The sequence below is a fragment of the Haliotis rufescens genome, unplaced genomic scaffold, assembly GCF_023055435.1.
Source record: "Haliotis rufescens isolate VD_foot unplaced genomic scaffold, xgHalRufe1.0.p SCAF_7, whole genome shotgun sequence".
NCBI classification, from domain to species: domain Eukaryota; kingdom Metazoa; phylum Mollusca; class Gastropoda; order Lepetellida; family Haliotidae; genus Haliotis; species Haliotis rufescens.
Window position 1 is genome coordinate 59,718,070 of NW_025964361.1, and position 18,335 is coordinate 59,736,404.

Sequence of the window (18,335 nt, forward strand, 5' to 3'; positions counted from 1 at the left end):
CACGGGGTGCAACAATTTCCATTCGACTCGAGATAAAGGCTTGATTACAAGGTACATTTATTTTAATGAATGCTGTTTTTATACTTCAAACCTCATATATTTACAGACGGTTGTCAGCGGTAGCGTACACCACTGAATGCTAAAGATATGTATTCGTTCTTCACAAGTATTACTGATACTACCACATGTTTTTAAAGGCTAATAACACTGTTGAAAAATTGTCAGTAATACATTAAAATGGTTATTCAGATGGTCACCTTTTCTGCAGTCTTCACCCATCCACCCTGGCGCACACCCGGAAACACATGTCCCTCGTACGTGATCACATGGCGAGTCTCCAGCACACTTCCTGTCAGTACACGAGTTGGTGCAGTTCTGTCCATAGCTTCTCTTTGAGCACACTGTGGAGAAGTCACAATGTCATTTACATATTACAAAAAGTATAGTGCTAAATATTTTTTATGGCTGGAATAGTATGTTAAGTCACTTATAAAGGAGAGTCAGAAGGCTTAACAATTGAATACGCTTTCGACATGTTTCAATCACCCTCTATGCAATCGTCACCCATCCATCCAGCTTCACACCCAGAAACACTTCACACGTGATCACATGACGAGCATCCAGCACAACTCCTATCTGTGCAAATGTTGCTCCACTTCGGCCCATAGCTTCCATATGAGCACACTGTGGAGCAATCACCAAGTTATAAACACATCACATATAGAATGTTTCATGTGTCAAGTGAAATATCACGTTTCTGTAGCCACTCGTGTATATATATCCTTTCCCCCCGCCACGAGATATCCTCGTATCCTATCCTATTTATTATATACTTTTTGTGTAGTGTCTACGGGAAAATCAAATTATTTCATTACAAAGGTAAAAACCTTGAAACGTAAATTCTCCCTACGTAACACACAGGGACGGTTCACCACCTCTTGTATTTACGAGTAAAAAGTAGTTCCCTGAACATTAACTCAATAAATGATCATCTGTCATCATTTTGCCTTGTCAATGTGGAACTAACACTAAAAGGAAGTCAACAGTTTGTGTGCGGGCCATACACTAATTATAAGGGAGACAATTTGAGGGGAGGTCATTCTTGAAAGATAATAGGTCCATCTAAGTGTTATGATCACAGTAGTTAAATATCAAGTGTTATGTTCACTGCAAAGAAATATCACTCTTCTCAACTTCTGACAGCTCTGTTTTTTACACTGAAGTATATACATGTAATAAAAAAGTTCATTGTTATTTTGCAGGAAGATGACCTGTTAAACATTTGATAACACGAGATAACATTTGAAGTATTTTTCTCTAAATTGTTATTGTGTAAATGTATGAACAAGCTATTTCCCATGAATCTCAAATGAAAGCCATCATCAGGCAGCAGCACATTTTACAATAGTTCAATAATATTTAACTTAGTGTTTGAATATAGTTGGCATGAACACATTACAAAATAGTAATGTTTATGGCTTCAAGTGAAATACCTTTTTGCTCTTATTATTTGTAGGCCTCCAAGCCAGAACGTTCTGTTTCATTATTTACAATTTATTTTTCAGTCTGTAACCCTATCATGTACATGTGGATCAAAGAGGACGAGGGCATATTGAAAATTCGCAACTTATAGGTATCCAGACTAAGCGCAGAAAATTCAAAACAAATTCATTACACAAAATAAGTATTCGTCCTGTTTTTCCTGTACTGCGGCCCCTGTGTTCATCATTTTCGGTTCCGTGACCTCATAGTTTGGCAGTCAAACTTTATTTACTTTGACTAACGCGTTTGATTACAGCGGAATGCCAAAACATCAATCCTTCCAACTGAAGAGGAAAGGGCAAGAAACTGTCCAGTGAAACACTGGAAGAGGTTGTGCCCATTATACCCTTTAGTTGTCGAACATGAAATACGCCTTACTATTGTATGTCCTTTTTAGTGTGACCTAAGAAATACGTTAATACCAGAACGCTTTCTGTCAAGGCATATTGTATCTGCTTTTATTTCTCTTCTCTCTTGAAAAATGATGCTGTCAAATTACAACTGTCTTTATATGTCCAACATGCTATTTCTCTTAGAAACGAACACTCAACAACAGGGATTTTTTCGAATGTATAAAACGTATATATAACTCCTATGTATATGGGCTGGAGGTCGTAAATGTAATACACATCTTTGACTTGACTTTGACAGTGCAACTTAGTCTTTCTTCTGTGTTGTGTTTCTGTGATCCGTTTTATGTTTAAAAACGTGTTTGGGGACTTAAATGTGTCTTTTGCAAACTAATGGTCTGACTTTGTCCGAATGTTTTTTATGTACTTTGAAATACTTACCCATAGGTCTCACGAAATAAATCATTTCAAATTTCCTAGTTTACCCTAATGCTCCTCAACAAACAATAACTGTTAATAAAAGCGACAAAATATTTTCCATAATTATGAAAAGATCACTACTGAAACATTGGTGAGCATATCCTGCCAATCTCCTCACCTGTATCACATCTGTTTCCCTGCCACCCTGGTCTACAGTCTCCAGGACACACACCACTGACTGAATCTCCTCACCTGTATCACATCTGTTTCCCTGCCACCCTGGTCTACAGTCTCCAGGACACACACCACTGACTGAATCTCCTCACCTGTATCACATCTGTTTCCCTGCCACCCTGGTCTACAGTCTCCAGGACACACACCACTGACTGAATCTCCTCACCTGTATCACACCTGCCTCCCTGCCACCCTGGTATACAGTCTCCAGGACACAAACCACTGACTGAATCTCCTCACCTGTATCACACCTGCCTCCCTGCCATCCTGGTCTACAGTCTCCAGGACACACACCACTGACTGGGTCACATGCTGCTTGGAAGCAATGGCAGAACTGATTGCAGCTATCGCCAAATACACCTGGGCTGCAAACTTAAAATATGATGATAGTGAATATCCTTGTTTCCAAAGGTTTTCCAGGTTTTCGCGGAAAGGTGAGCATATCCTGCCCCACCGATGGCACCCCGTCTCCAGGACAGTCACCACTATCTGAATCTCCTCGTGTATCACACCTGTGTCCCTGCCACCCTTGCCAAGAGTCCCCAGGACACACAGGACAAACTGAATCTCCCCATCGGCATCACATCCTGTCTCCCGGAAACCGTGGTCTCGTGTCACAGATACAGCTGACTGAATGTCTTTGTCTTTATGTCAGCCTCGTCTGAGCGCCAATAATACGAATACACTCACGCGTCCCAGCCATCTTTGTCTACAGTCGCGTCACCGCTTCATGCTTCACAGGGATCATTCAAACAGTGACGCTTTCCTAGCCATAACCCTGTGCCGTCACGCCATAATTATCGAATTAAACCATTTGCTCAAAACTCGACTAGACATGTATGACTCCCTTTCAAGCAAATGCTGTATTCTGATGTTAGAATACAAGACCATATTGCACCTTTGTCGTGTCATTATAAACAATTATTGATTCTTCCATCTTATTATTTACAAATTAGTTGGATCTAATATCTACTTGTCAGTCGACTGATATATCTTACCCCGTACCAGATAGAATGTACATATTTTCTTGCAATACATACCTTCTGATATCAACTTCCCAGCCAAGTCATACCAAAAAACGTTAAAAAATGGTACTTGTTGTTACCCGCCTGGCGCTCAGCGTTAAGGGGCTAAAACAAAGACTGGTCGGGTCGGAGTCAGTATATTGTCTGAGTGGGGGTATTCATTTTAAACTGTGGCATGGTCTCTCAGTGGGCTAGCACTACTACATAGGCATAAGTCCGGACTAGTACAAGCAGCCACACACACTCACACGAATGCATGCATGCATATGTGCATGCACGTCGCTATATAAGTGCAATTATCGTGAACGCGGCGTTCAACCTCAGTTCATCTCACCTCTGATATCAACTTGCAAGATTTTCATGTGTAAGTGGTAATGTGGTACATATTTGATTTCTTTTTGCACGACAAGGTCTTCACACTGAAACGGTTTGCATTCAAAAGAATCAATAAAGGAATCGATAAAGAATAATTGATGACTGATGGATCTTTATGAGTTTGTTCCACTGAACCTCATTTAAAACGTAGCTAAGGATGTTGAAACTTCATTCCTTGTCAATTGAAATCCTGTCTATTCCATAAGAGCTTTTGTGTTTTATTTTAGACAGAATGTAGGAATGTGTACGTCATTCGTAAGAGAACTTATAGTGCTCTGAGTGGGTAAAACTTTGCAGAATTGGACAGATCATGACATCGTTAATGCAATGAAAACCTTTGTCCAACACTGCTGTACCGTTGCGCCGGTAGCTTTAGTCCACGAATACATATGTTTTGGATTCCGATCAAGCACTTTCACTTGGACATTTAAATACTTATAACGTATATTACGACGTGTGTACGTACACAGGAAAATTGAAGAGGTGAGGTGAAATGGGGTTCAAGATTATTGCACTTATATAGCGACGTGCATGTACGTGTGTGTTTGTGTGTGTGTGGCTACTTGTACTAGTCCGGACTGATGTTGATTTATAGTGCTCATCACTGAGATACCATGCCGCAGTTTAACATGAATACCCCACTCAGACACAGTATACTGACTCCGAGCCGACCAGTCCTTGCTTTAGCCCCTTAATGCCGAGCGCCAGACAGGGTAACAACACCTACCATCTTTTAACGTCTTTTGGTATGACGCGGCCGGAGATCGAACCCTGGACCTTCTGCTCTTACAGACCTAGGAGGCGGTCGATATTTGAACAAGAATCACAATAAATGTTTTCACTTTACGTACACTTTAAGAGAACAAACATGACAAAAGTATTTGTTGATGAATGAACATACTCGATTGCATGACCACATCACTCAAAGTGAACAGTTCCGATACAAATGATTCGAAAACTCCCTCCGTGGAAGTGTGTCTGACTTTTGTGGCCCAAAACATCCCAAATGTGAACAATTTCCTATTGATCTCTAGCGTAAAACGTTGCGTATCTTTTCTTATTCCGGTGGTGTCATTCAAGCAGGCTTGAGCTTGTTGATTTTCACGTCTAGTTTGAGGTCGTTCAGTTAACATAAACGTCTTTGGCGAACCCTTTGATTTCCCTCTTCCAAAATGGTATGGACGGGATATATATTCACCTGATGGATCAAGGAAACCGAACCATTTTGATTGCACAGCCGGATCCCGTTGGTGATCGAGTGTTGGTCTTAGATTCAAAGCGCGGCACTTATTGACTATTTAAGTTTTCTTACAGATGTTCTGCATACAACAATGCGCTTGAATTATCATAAGTTGAAGATAGTCTTCAAAAGAATCTTGAGTGTTGGTGCTGTCATGTTTGCACACACAACAGCAGAACATGTTGTTAATGCGTATGCATAGAAATATGGGCATATATCAATATATATGCGAAACCATATTGGCTACCGGTTTCAGACTGGTCTGTTAACGACAGAAAGTTGTTATGTATTAACAGTACATATTTAATGTGGGAATAAATAAAATACCACACTCTTTCTTGTTAGATACATGTTTTACCAAACTCGTGAACTTTCTGTACTATTTGACTTCGCTGTGGCTCTACCAGATACCACAGAAAATGGTATCTAACGAGAATGAGTGTAGTAATATCTATAGATCAAATATTTGTGAGTTAAAAGGCAGTGACCACGCACAGTTTACTGCTATGAGCAATTATCCATACCATAAATCTCCAACTCACACAGATTTAACCGTGTGCTGTGTGCGATGGTGAAGTATCTGCCTTTGCCGTCACACGGCACGTCGTACACGCTGTTGTTTGTTTTAGCTGTGTCATTGGGGATAGTGTAGCAGGTGACGCCTGGTGTGGAGCTGCTGGAGTTACTCAGGGAGAGGACAGCAGTCCTGATCAACTGAGGATCTAAAACATACAATGAAATAAATGATTTACTGACGCAGGGTGCAATGTGCTCTTGAACAATAACAAATAGCTAATCACATGGCACTTGATATGATTCAGTTCACCTATCATCTTGTTGCTGAAACGTGCGAACGTCAAATAAGACCATGTGACCACTTTCAGTTGACATTTGCCAGAAACACGTTGTTCCTGATGTGCGTGTACTAAAATGTTTTAAGACATAATATCCTGCAAAATACATACGATTTACTCGGTTGTATATTCTGACGTCGTGTATCCTGTACGGCTGTCCCAGGTCCACTGTCCACGTAGTTTTAGATGCCACAGAATGAGAGTGAAAACAGGAGTTTCCGTTCAGATACTGGTACCGGTTCCCATCTACAGCTTTGTCTGCAGGCCAGCGGTGGTAGTCGGTGAAGGACGACGTTGCTGTCTTGTTGAAGGCAACGTTCCCTTATACGAAAATAAGTACGAAGATATATTAACGTATACTTTGTAAATTATACGGGAAAAGGTACCATTTGAATTGCCTAGGAAATTGATCTTAGTGGATTCAATAGATGTAATATCTGCAAAAGTAATTGAGTGTTACTGTTAATTGTGAATGTTTAAAGGATATATCCCAAAGGATACACACTTTTGTTGAAGTATCAAAGATCCAATTTCAAACCATTTGAAACATCACCTGAACAGCCACTTTATGGTGTCAGCAACCGCGTAGCTTTAGAATAGATATAACTAGTGGTAAACTCTGAAAGGTTTAATATACAAACTACAGATGGGGTGAGTGTGGTATTATCTGCTTGGAAGAAAAAATGGGATGCAAGTCTTTGAAACAGTTTCGATTTTTTACTGCATGTTGTTACGAGGTGATTCACCATGTTGAAACACGAAGGTTAACCCCGAAATCGGTTCATGCAGACGTAAATTGCTAAATCAGTAAATAACGACACAAGATAATTGAATATTATATTGAAACACATAGGATTAAGCTCACATTCACAAGCGGCAAGACAATGGGTCAAATAACTGGCAGCAGCAATGAATAACAGGGCCAATAATAAGTCAGTTAACCTATGAATATCTTGCATGAAGACACTGTCGAATGTCTTGAATGTGAAAATAGATAGCAAATTGCGTTGAGAGCTGCGGTAGGTACTCAATGTTTTCAGAATGGTATCCCCTCGATGCTTGGCACCTATATACTAAGTATATAAGACCCAAGATTGTAGAAGGTAGATAGGTGCAGACATTCTTCTTCCTCTCTGTCTCTCGCTCTCTGTCTCTCTCTCTCTCTCTCTCACACACACACACACACACACACACACACACACACACACACACACACACACACACACACACACACACACACACACACACACACACACTTGTGCCAAGAAAACTCACCTCTCTGACAAATTTGCCCATTCCCACCAAACCAGCCTCGATCACAGTTTCCGTTGCAGACTCCAGTTGTCTGGTTGCAGGGAGGAGTACAGTGGCAGGAGTAGCTACAGGTGTCTCCGAACATTCCTCCTGGACAGCTGGTACCTGTATTATGTACAACAAGCTTAGATCAGGTGAATATTCAAGTTCAATTTCAAATGGTTATTGTATAAAAGGCTATTGACCGACATAAACGAACTGCTTATTATTAGGTATAATATGGAGGTGTTTGAAAAATAAGGGTTTAGGAGGCAAAATGCTTGTCATTATTTAATCAATGTATGCAAATGTAAAATCATTTGTTCGCTGTGGTGATATTAAGAGTGACTTTTTTGATTGTCCGATAGGTTTACGTCAAGGATGTGTTTTAAGTCCTATACTTTTCTCATTTTTTATAAATGAGTTATATGTTGATATCATACAGTCTGGTAGACATGGCGTCCAGCTCTCCCCTGATATAATAGAACGTTTCATGCTACTTTTTGCAGATGATGTGATTTTGATGTCTAGTACTATTATTGGTCTACAGAAGCAGCTTAACATACTTTCGGAATATTCAGATAAATGGAAACTTAGTGTTAATCTTGATAAAACAAATATTGTTATATTTCGTAGAGGTGGTCGAGTGGCCACAAGAGAGAAATGTTTTTTTAAAGGAACATGTATTAATGTTGTGCATGAATACAAATACCTTGGCATATTGTTTACCCATACACTGAATCTGAATAAGTCAGTAATTAATCTCACAAACAGAGCAAAGAAAGCTCTGTTACAAGTCCACTTTGTTATGTCTAAGCTCGGAGTTATTTCACCAAAAATGTATTTTAAATTATTCGATTCTCAAATACAACCTATTTTACTATACGGGTCTGAGATATGGGGTTGTAAAGAGTTCTATACAATTGAAAAGGTTCATCTCCTCGCTTGTAAAAAGTTTTTGAATGTTGGTATGTCAACACCAAGTAATATGGTTTATGGAGAATGCGTGAGATTTCCGATGGTACATTGGATCCTACACTCGTTGTTTGAAGTATTGGTGTAAAATAATAATAATGCCTGAACACCGTTTACCCAAGAAAGCCTACAACATGCTCGTACACCTCGACAATCTTGGAAAGAACACATGGGCTTCTTGTATTCGTACATTGCTTTTTACATATGGCTTTGCCTTCATTTGGCTGTCCCAGACAATTGGTAATGCAAATGCTTTCATTAAGTACTTTCGCGTGCGTGCCATTGACATGTTTCATCAGAAATGGCATTCAGATATTTATGAAAGTTCAAGATATGATACTTATCGCCAATTCAAGTCATTGCTTGAACCAGAATCCTATTTATCAAATTTACGGTACAGGAATTCTCGTAACACCCTTATTCGTTTCAGACTTGGCCTGAATGATCTAAAAATTAACAAAGGGAGATTTTCATCTATTGAGAAATCGATACGATTATGCCCATTTTGTGACATTGTTGTCGAAGATGTTTATTTGCCCTATATACGAAAATCTAAGAGACAAGTACTTACCGCAGTGGTCTCTATCTCATTTTAATGCTAAAAGATTGTCTTCACTACTGTCTTGCAAGGATCTTATAACACAACATCAACTGGCTTTGTACATACATAATGCTTTTTTGTTACGAAGTGAATTGTTACCTTGACTTTGTATTTTATAAAATATGTTATGTAACTCCGTTGTATATGGGCCTGTGGCCTTTCATACAATAAAGAATTGAATTGAATTGAATGTTTGTGGTAGCCATAAGGCGAATTAATCGTTGGACTGATTGTCGTATTAATATTTATTTGGTATGTATTGCTTTCGGGGGCTTTGTAAGGATGGATCCGGACTTTTGAGACAGCGAGGAATGGATAGACAGCCAGAAAGCCAGATCAAGTAACAGACTCAGTATTGTAGATCCATAGCAATACGACTGCATACATCATTAAGCAAGAACACATGACGTTCCTGCAATGACTAATTGAAGTAATTACGCAGGAACTGACAATAAAAAATTGTGACAAATGTCCATGTGTACATGTGTACATGTATTACGTGTAGGAAAGAGAATAGCTGAATGAGTTGCACGTGGTCTTGGTGTTTAATTTATATAAAAAATCCATTAAAAAAACAAAACAATAAAATGTCAGGGACAAATGCTTAATTGCACTTAATGCCCTTGACGTCTGTGAACGAAAACAAGTTTGACAATAGATCTCTGTTTTTTACTTTATTCAGGATCCACAGCCTGTATATGGGAGAATTTCCAACAACTATGTGAATTGCTTATTTGCGCTTCTCGAAGCTGTTGATGTGACAAATGCCAACTTCGTGACAAAAATCTAAAGTCAAAGGGACTGAGTCACAGGTTCGAGACAGCGCAAGTATCTGTACCTGTACACGTAATATTTGATGACCACTTATTTTGCATTCACACAGAATGACAGGTTTAATGTTTTAATTACATATTTTGAAGTATATTATCATAGGAATTTTCCCCATGTCCAGGCCACATTAAGAACATTTAAACGTGACCGTTTCCATTTGACGCCAAATTTGACACTGCTCGTGTTAAATTTAAAGATGGGCGTCATGATCAACAGTCCAAGGTACTTTTGTTCTTCTACAATATCATAATGAATATACCACTCAAAACTGTTTGGCAATCTCACTTATATTTTAGTTTTTTGACAGGTTGACATTTAATTTCCATGCTAAACAATTATCATCGAACATATTCCGTTGCTCTTGTAGCTAATCTACTCTATCAGAAATAAAAATATCTTCACCAGCAAACCTTAATAGAAACATTTTTTGTAAATCTTTCAAAAATTATTTTTCTCTTCGACATGTATCAAGACTTTCAGGAGCCAACTCATTAATATAAAGTAACAATAAACTTGGCTCAATAAACCCTGCTTCATTCCAGGGACAGGCCAATCAAACCACTTATTAAAACTACCGTTACCACCCTTATATCGTTATACATAGACTGAATCATAATCAAAATTAATAGGTATACCATATTTGTCGAGAACATGCTTAAGTTGTTATTTTCTGAATACAAAATCAAATGCATTTTTGAAAAAAGACGCAGGGAACGTCAAGTTTTCTTAAAATATTCTTCTATACCAGCAGTCAGTGTGAACAAGTTATCAATTGATGTATGTCCTGGCGTAAAAACCTGCTTGTCTGTTATATATTTTGTTATTATGTTATTATTTTGATACTGTTGAAAAAAGCTTTTAGTTATTACGATAATAACTTTTGCCATTCAAAAACTTGTATTTCCATCACACTTTTACTCCAAAACATGTGGAAACTGGCCTGTTGAACAAGTCCTATTGAATGAAGTACTTCCAGTATTTAAACCTGATGATTTACCCTTCTGTGAAGATTGTATACCATTTAGTATCTCTTGTTCTGTAATTGCGGACTCCAGTTCATTATGAGGTGCAGCTTTATCCATAGCATCATAAACTTCATTCAAACAAATCCTGAAGATATACGTACCAAATGTTTGGGCTAATATGTACAACACATGTGTATGAATTTAACTTGCTTCCAAAATAATTGACTGTTATCAAGTGATCTACAAAGTTATGTAGCGTTTTTTTCTTCAGTGAAGTACACACATTTCTAGTGATTGTATATCTATTGCGAAAATGATTAAAGAATCATTTTGTACCTTCATAGTGCTCGCCGGGGCCCTCTGTTTACTATTATGTTATTCTATATTAAACGATTTTCCCGTTAAACATCTCCAAGAAGACGTAGCACTCAACTTCAATTTAGAGGCAGCTTGTAACAGAGCTTGGCCATACTTCTACAGAAGTCTCAATTTATCATACCAGTAGCACACATTGTGAGAATTCAAAGTATTACAGAACTCCTTACGACACTCGGCCCATGTATACACCTGGATGCCGTTGTTACAAAGCGATCTAAGCGCTAAGGTGATTGTAGATGCAAGATTTCCTAATGTTTCAAAGTATGAACTGTTGGTGAAATGACATGAAATCAAGTTAAAATTGTTACAATTGATTTAACTTATTATTCATGGTGGTCCAATGATTAAGACACTTTATGATTACACTTAGGTTCTAAAGTTCAATTTCCACGTTATAGTTATCAAATCAAAGATACGTGTATGCAATGTTTACATGTTCTCAGTAACTTGCCACTACCTCGTGACCTTTACCTTCATGTGCAATGTCAAAGCTCACAGGTCATGTCACGACCTCTTCAAAGCTCATGCATTTCGAAGCACATGCGCATCAGTGTGTATTGGACCTCCATGCTGCCAGGTTCTCACCTTACTTCCTGCTATATATGAACTATGTGAAGACACATGTGAGTACCTTTCCCTTTCATTGTTAGGTTTTATGATTATTTCTGAACACCCTGAAATTGTATATATGCTAAAATATTAATTTAGTGCAAAATTGTTTAGATATTTCACACAGCTGTTACATTATAGTTCAAAATGTGTGCTTGGTAATTTTGCATAATGTCAATGTAGTCAATGTATTTATTGCTTCATTTGGATGTAATTTCGAATGTGTTAAATACTAGGAAATTGGTAAATGTTTCTGAATTTACAGAAAGCTATTGTTTATTGTAGTTTTCTGAACCTCATCAACTTGTCGACGCTTCAACTTGTCACCAACTCGTCACATCCTTGTCATCAACTGTCACCAATTGTTCCTAAAGCCATGGCTCTAACTATAAATTGTACTACGTTAAACGTCACGAAATAAACCCTGTTGATGCGAGTGTTAGTTGTGTGTTCTTGCATCCACATTAGTTCAGAAAAAAATACAGACAGTAGGGTGTAATTATTTGTAAAATGGCAGTATATTGAACGTCTTACCGTAATGGAGGCCAATACACACATCTTAGACTGTTCAAAACTGTTATCAGTTACAGTCCGGGATACGTTTGAAGTTGATTTTGAACTGTTTATTGCTTAACAGTACAGGGATTTAACGTTTAACCGTTAAGGAATTCATCGCACAACATGTGTTAATTGTTGGAAAGTGACATCTGTATTCTTGAAAGTTAAAGAGTCATGGCTACAAGAGACATGCAGGAATACTCGGACGTTTCCAATCCTGTAGAAGAGGACGAAGACTGGGACATGCTGGGAGGTGAAGAGAATAAGGACACAGTACGACAGAATTCTTACGGAGAAAGGCAAAAGTGAACATTTACGTCTGCTGCAAAACAAGAGTACTGTTGCTCTTTCTGCGTTGACTCAGAGCAAAAATGAACTTGTTTCTCTTATGAACAATCATGATAATTTGCATTTAGTTAAATCTTTTCTTGATAATTTTGCTGCTTTGTTTTCTAGTTACGAAAAAATCTTCCAGCTCTATTCCAGTGAACTTGACACTCATGAGGAGAAAGTGAAGTGTATTCAGCATGCTGTGGTTAAGCTAAATGAAGCTCATTTGGTCGTGAGTTGGATCCAAAGTGTAGAACGTGAGTTGTCTGATCAAGTTAACAGAGAATCCATTTCAAAACAAAATTCTGTAATCAGTGGGCTATCTAAGCGTTCAGTTAATTCTAAAAAGTCTACCATTTGCTCTACTAGGTCTGCTCATATTTTTGAGAAGGCGAAACTTGCTGAGCTTCGTGCAGAAAAGGCCATGCTTCATTCGATGACACAGGCCCAGACATCCATGCATGAAATGTAGTTGGAGATGAAAGTGCTTGAGCTCGACATGGAGATCGCCAAGACCAGTGCAAGAGAACAGATATTCGCCGATGCTGAGGTAAAGTCAACAACAGAGATGAAGGTAAAGATACGAGGTACAGACCACAATGACCACAATCCTTTTACATCCGAAATTAAACCTGATATGCGTGATGAGCCAATAATTTCCAATCCTGCGAATCACTGCACTGACCAGCCATCTTGGGAACTATCGAATCCTTGTCCCAATCCTGTACATTACAACACTGGTCAGTCCTCGCAACCAAGGTTAGATCCTAATGCAAATTACTTTCTGTCAGAAAATAGGAATATTTCAAATAACTTTGTTCAAGATCATGAATACGTATCTGATAACCAACTTCATTCATCAAACCATGTTTTCCTACAGTCTCAAAGACACATGGCCAACGCCATGTTTTTACCACAACCGGGAGTCCCAAGTTCAAAGGTGACCCAACGGAATTTGCCGCTTTCTTGATGGCGTTCGATGCCTGGATTGTTCCACACACACAGACCGATGCTGATGGGCTTTACTACCTAGATCAACAGTTGCAGGGAGAGGCAAAGGATCTTGTTTCTGGATGTCTCTACATGCATGTAAATACTGGCTACAGCAAGGCAAGAGATTTATTGATGAAAGAATATGGTGACCAATATAAAGTTTCTACAGCATACTTGAACATAATTCTGTCATGGCTCGTATTGAAAATTGATGACTATGTGGGACTTAAACAGTTCTCCTTTCTCCTGATTAAATGTTGTCATGTAATGCAAAACATTTGACACATGCTTGTTCTTAATCATGCTCCACTTATGCAAGCAATTGTCTTAAAGCTTCCGCAGTATCTGCAGACCAAGTGATTGGATCAAGTAACCCAAGCAAGGATTCGAAACCACGTCATTTGTTTTCCAGACCTGGTCGACTTCATAGGCGTTGCAGCCAAGTCGGCGAACGAACCAACGTTCGGTAAGCAAGCTTTGATCAACTTACACGATGCATCATATCACAAGGGGACCCACAACAAGGCCAAGCAGATGTCTCACAGGAATCAGTCAACCAGTTTAGCAACTGAAATGACACTTCACAAGGTAAACGATTTTCTTCAACTTGTTATTTCTGCAAACAACCTCAAGATCTTGATCCTTTGCACAAAAGTCTCTCAGCGAGAAGCGTGACTTCTTCAAGGAAACTAACCGATGTTTCAGTTGCTATGGCCTCAATCACTCTGCCAAAGGTTGTCTAAAAAGACGCACTTGCAAAACCTGTAGTCCTACCGCTATGCACGATAATAACTTCCAGCCACTGAAAAGGCCAAACGAAGTAGTCTGAAAGTAGTAACAAGCAATGTAGCGATGATACTCCTGTCAAACAGGTTCATGATGCTGCAAGTTGTAATGCTTCAAAGTCCAACAACTGTATCGAAACTGTTCTTCAGCCTATTTTTCCCGTAAACGTGTAACAGAAGGGATGTAATCGGGTTATCACTACATATGCCATGTTGGATAGCGGTAGTACAGGCTGCTTTATCACGGAAGATCTACGAGATCGATTTGGTGCTAAGCGTTCGCCTACTGTATTAAAGCTTCAGACAATGAATGGTATAGATTTTGTCAAGGGATCTGCTGTAGATGACCTTGTGGTTTCGGATCTTGACGACACGCAGCATGTAGAATTGCCCCGCACATTTTCCAAAGATGTTATGCCCGTAGATCATGATCACATTCCAAAGCCTGAACTACTGAACAATTTTCTCATCTTAAAACCATCTTACCAGTACACATGCCTAATCTGAACATAGGTTTACTGATAGGCAGTAACTGTTCACTTGCGTTACAGCCATTAGAAGTTGTTCCACCCCTAGGTGAAGGACCTTTTGCAGTTCTTTATATGCATGGTTAGACAATAACCGTATGAGTCATACTTATTGAGAACTGAAAAATCTTTTAAATTGTAAATATGAAAATTCCCCCCCCCCAAAAAAAACAAACAAACAACAAAACAACATATTTTAAGTGAGCACAAACCATCTTCAATCACATCACAGTAACATCAACATTTTATCAGACCACCATTTGCTTCCAAACAGTTTGATACGATTGGGCATACTTCCTATGAGAGAGGTTAGAGTCTCGTGGGTGAGAGAGTTTCAATATCGCACCACCTCGTGCTTCCTGTTATCAACTTTTGTCAATCCCTTTTGGTTCACCAACTCTTTCATGAGTCCCCACACATTTTATATAGGATTTAAGTCCGGGCTGTAGCTAGGCCAGTCCAAAACGGTCACATTGTTGTCCACAAACCACTGTCGCGCATGTCTTGCGGTGTTTGGGGTCATTATCCTGTTGCTAAAATCCAAGTATTTCCATAAAAAAAACCATCTGCATTTGGGATCAGGTGAGCTTCCAAAATGTCTGTATACCTTTCACTGGTTAAATTACACTCAAAGACACACATGGGCGTCGTTCCAAGTGAAGATATCCCTCCCCAAACATGAAACTTCGGACTGTACTTTGGTCTCTGGTACAATGGAACGGAAGGACATTTTGTCCACATTTTAACATTGTTAGGATACACCCATACAGAGCTCTCATCTGTGAAAATAACACTGTTCCAGTCAAAGTTTTCATGCGCCAAACACCACTCTACACGTCTATCCTTGTGTTCTTGTTCAAGAGCGGAGAGGCAATTCCTTTCTTTTTTCCCATCCAAATTCAATCAAATTTCTTCTTACTCTAGATTTGGATACATTTACTGTCCCTCTATTTACCATTTCATGTTGGATATTTGAGATACTCACCCTTCTGTATTTAGAAACCAAAATACCCAACTTCACACGATCACCAAACACCGGTTTTCGAGGTCTCCCCGCTCCTTTTCTGTGCTCAATTCCTGAACCTTTCTCAGTATTATTCTTAACTCTATACACTGTAGAAAGAGGAGTGTCTGTGCCCTCTGCTAATGTAGCAGCATCAGTGATGCTTTCATCATGGAGCTGTAGAATCAACCTTCTTTTCTCCTCTGCACTCATTTCTGACATATATCAGGAAAAGTCGTCTGCTCAATAATCAAGGGAGATAACGCTAATTTGCAACTTCTAAAATTGAAGAAGAGTTGCTTCCCTTTGACCATACCTCAATGTTAAACACTTGTCAATATTGATATTTTATGTATGCTTCCTTTCAAGAATATGACATTAAAATTCACAATAATTTTGAACCAGACTATAATGGTCCAATACAGCTCAAACACAATCTTTCCAACACCACTTTAGTATGTAATAGAATTGTTCTGAAAGAAATTGAAAAGTCAAAAGAATGCATTGCTCCTGAAACGGTTTTGAAATTGTTTGAGTTAGACTTCAATGAGCACGATCTTGGATCGACTCCAAACGAACGAGGCTATTCTGTTGAAGATCGTCGTTTTATGAAAGACACTGAACAAAATCTCAAATTCGTTGATGGCCATTTTGAAATTCCTCTGCCATTTAGAGATGAGTCTCCAGTCCCATGTAACAGGGAACAAGCTTTTAAACGCGTCCTTTGGCAAAAGCGAGAGATGCTAAAAGATGACAGGTACCTTAAAGATTATGTCAAATTTATGGACACCATATTGTCTAAGGGATATGCTTGCGAGGTCCCCGAAGATGAACTGCACCGACAAGAAAGTAAAACTTGGTATTTACCACATCATTGTGTCTGTCACCCAAAAAGGCCAAATAAGATTCACGTCGTATTTGAGTGCAGTGCTAAATTTGATGGTTGTTCACTTAATGATGTTCTGCTACAGGGTCCTGACTTGGCCAACTCTTTGATTGGTGTCCTCACAAGATTCCGCTCGGATGATATTGCTTTTATGGGTGGTGTGGAGGCAATGTTCCACCAGGTGAAAGTGCCTAAAGAACAACAAGACTTTCTCCGGTTTCTGTGGCGCCCTAACGGCGATTTGAACAATGACTCAAAGGAGTACAAAATGACAGTTCACACTTTTGGAACTGTGCCATCTCCTACTATTGCAAACTATGCACTGAAAGCTTCTGCAAGAAATGCAAAGTCAAAATATGACTCAAACGTTATCGAAACCATAGAAAGGAACTTTTATGTAGACGACTGTCTCAAGTCTGTTGAAAACAACCAAGTAGCTGTTGAGCTGATAACCAATTTGCAATCTGCATGCGCAGAAGGGGGATTTAAATCTTACCAAATTTACTAGTAACAGCAAAACTGTTTTGGCATCCATTCCCACAGAACATTGTTCTAAGGAAATCTAAACAATCGATTTGAATTATGATGACATTCCAATGGAATGGGCACTTGGTATGCAATGGGATATAAAGTCAGATAGTTTCAAATTCTCTGTAGATTTGCCGAAGAAATCAATGACAAGGAGAGGAATTTTGTCTACAATGTCTGTCTTGTACGATCCTTTAGGCCTTGTATCACCAGTCTTGCTACCTGCCAAAAAGATCCTCCAAAACTTTTGTAAGGACAAGTCCTTAGGCTTGGATGATGAAGTCAGCACTGAGCACAAACGAGGATGGGAACAATGGCTTCAAGAGTTGGAATTGTTAAGAGGCTTAACTGTTTAACACTGCCTCAAGCCTTCTTCTTTTTGCACAATTGTTTCCAGACAATTGCACATCTTTTCTGAGGCTAGCACTACCGGGTACGGATGTTCACCTTACCTTAGACTATGTGATGACCAAGATAACATACACACTGCTCTGTTACTAGTCAAAGCCAGGCTAGCCCCTTTGAAAACTCTGACCATCCCAAGGCTTGAACTAACAGCAGCTACAGCTTCAGTTAAACTTGGTCATTTTTTGTTGCATGAGTTGGACATCAGCATTGATAAAGTCACTTATTACACCGACTCCACAACCGTTCTTCACTATATCAGCAATGAGCGGAACAGATTTCCAGTTTTTGTAACAAACCGTGTGAAGATACTCAGAGATTACAGTGAGCCCCAGCAATGGAAGTACATTGATTCAAAAGGTGACCCAGCAGATATTGCTTCTAGAGGCTCAGGTTGTAAGCAGTTTCTCAAGTCAACACTCTGGTTTGATGGACCACAGTTTCTTGGAACTCCTGAAGACAAATGGCCAGTTTCTGATTGTCATGAATATGCTGGAATGGTAAAGTCAGAAGAAGCTGGCAATGCTGATAGTTACTGCAAGTTAGTGGTCGTTTAAGCAAAGCAAAAGTGCCTGATCTTGTCTAACATCGAATTACCTTGCCCCGTAAATGCCATTTAGCTACCTTG

General features: G+C 39.1%; 2 protein-coding genes across 2 annotated transcripts in view; both read right to left on the minus strand.

Annotated features, from left to right (window-relative positions):
• The window catches only part of LOC124147532, a 159,542-nt gene that overhangs the window by 129,067 nt on the left and 12,140 nt on the right, over positions 1-18,335 (minus strand). The window contains exons 3-7 of the mRNA XM_048387368.1: positions 7,316-7,459; positions 6,152-6,361; positions 5,711-5,908; positions 2,787-2,918; positions 258-401 (exon numbers count right to left, since the gene is read on the minus strand). Coding sequence (XP_048243325.1) covers positions 258-401; positions 2,787-2,918; positions 5,711-5,908; positions 6,152-6,361; positions 7,316-7,459 — 828 coding nt within the window. The remainder of the gene's footprint in view (positions 1-257; positions 402-2,786; positions 2,919-5,710; positions 5,909-6,151; positions 6,362-7,315; positions 7,460-18,335) is intronic.
• LOC125376054 (multiple epidermal growth factor-like domains protein 10) overlaps positions 1-18,335 on the minus strand; it is a 184,177-nt gene that overhangs the window by 37,873 nt on the left and 127,969 nt on the right. The window lies entirely within an intron of this gene.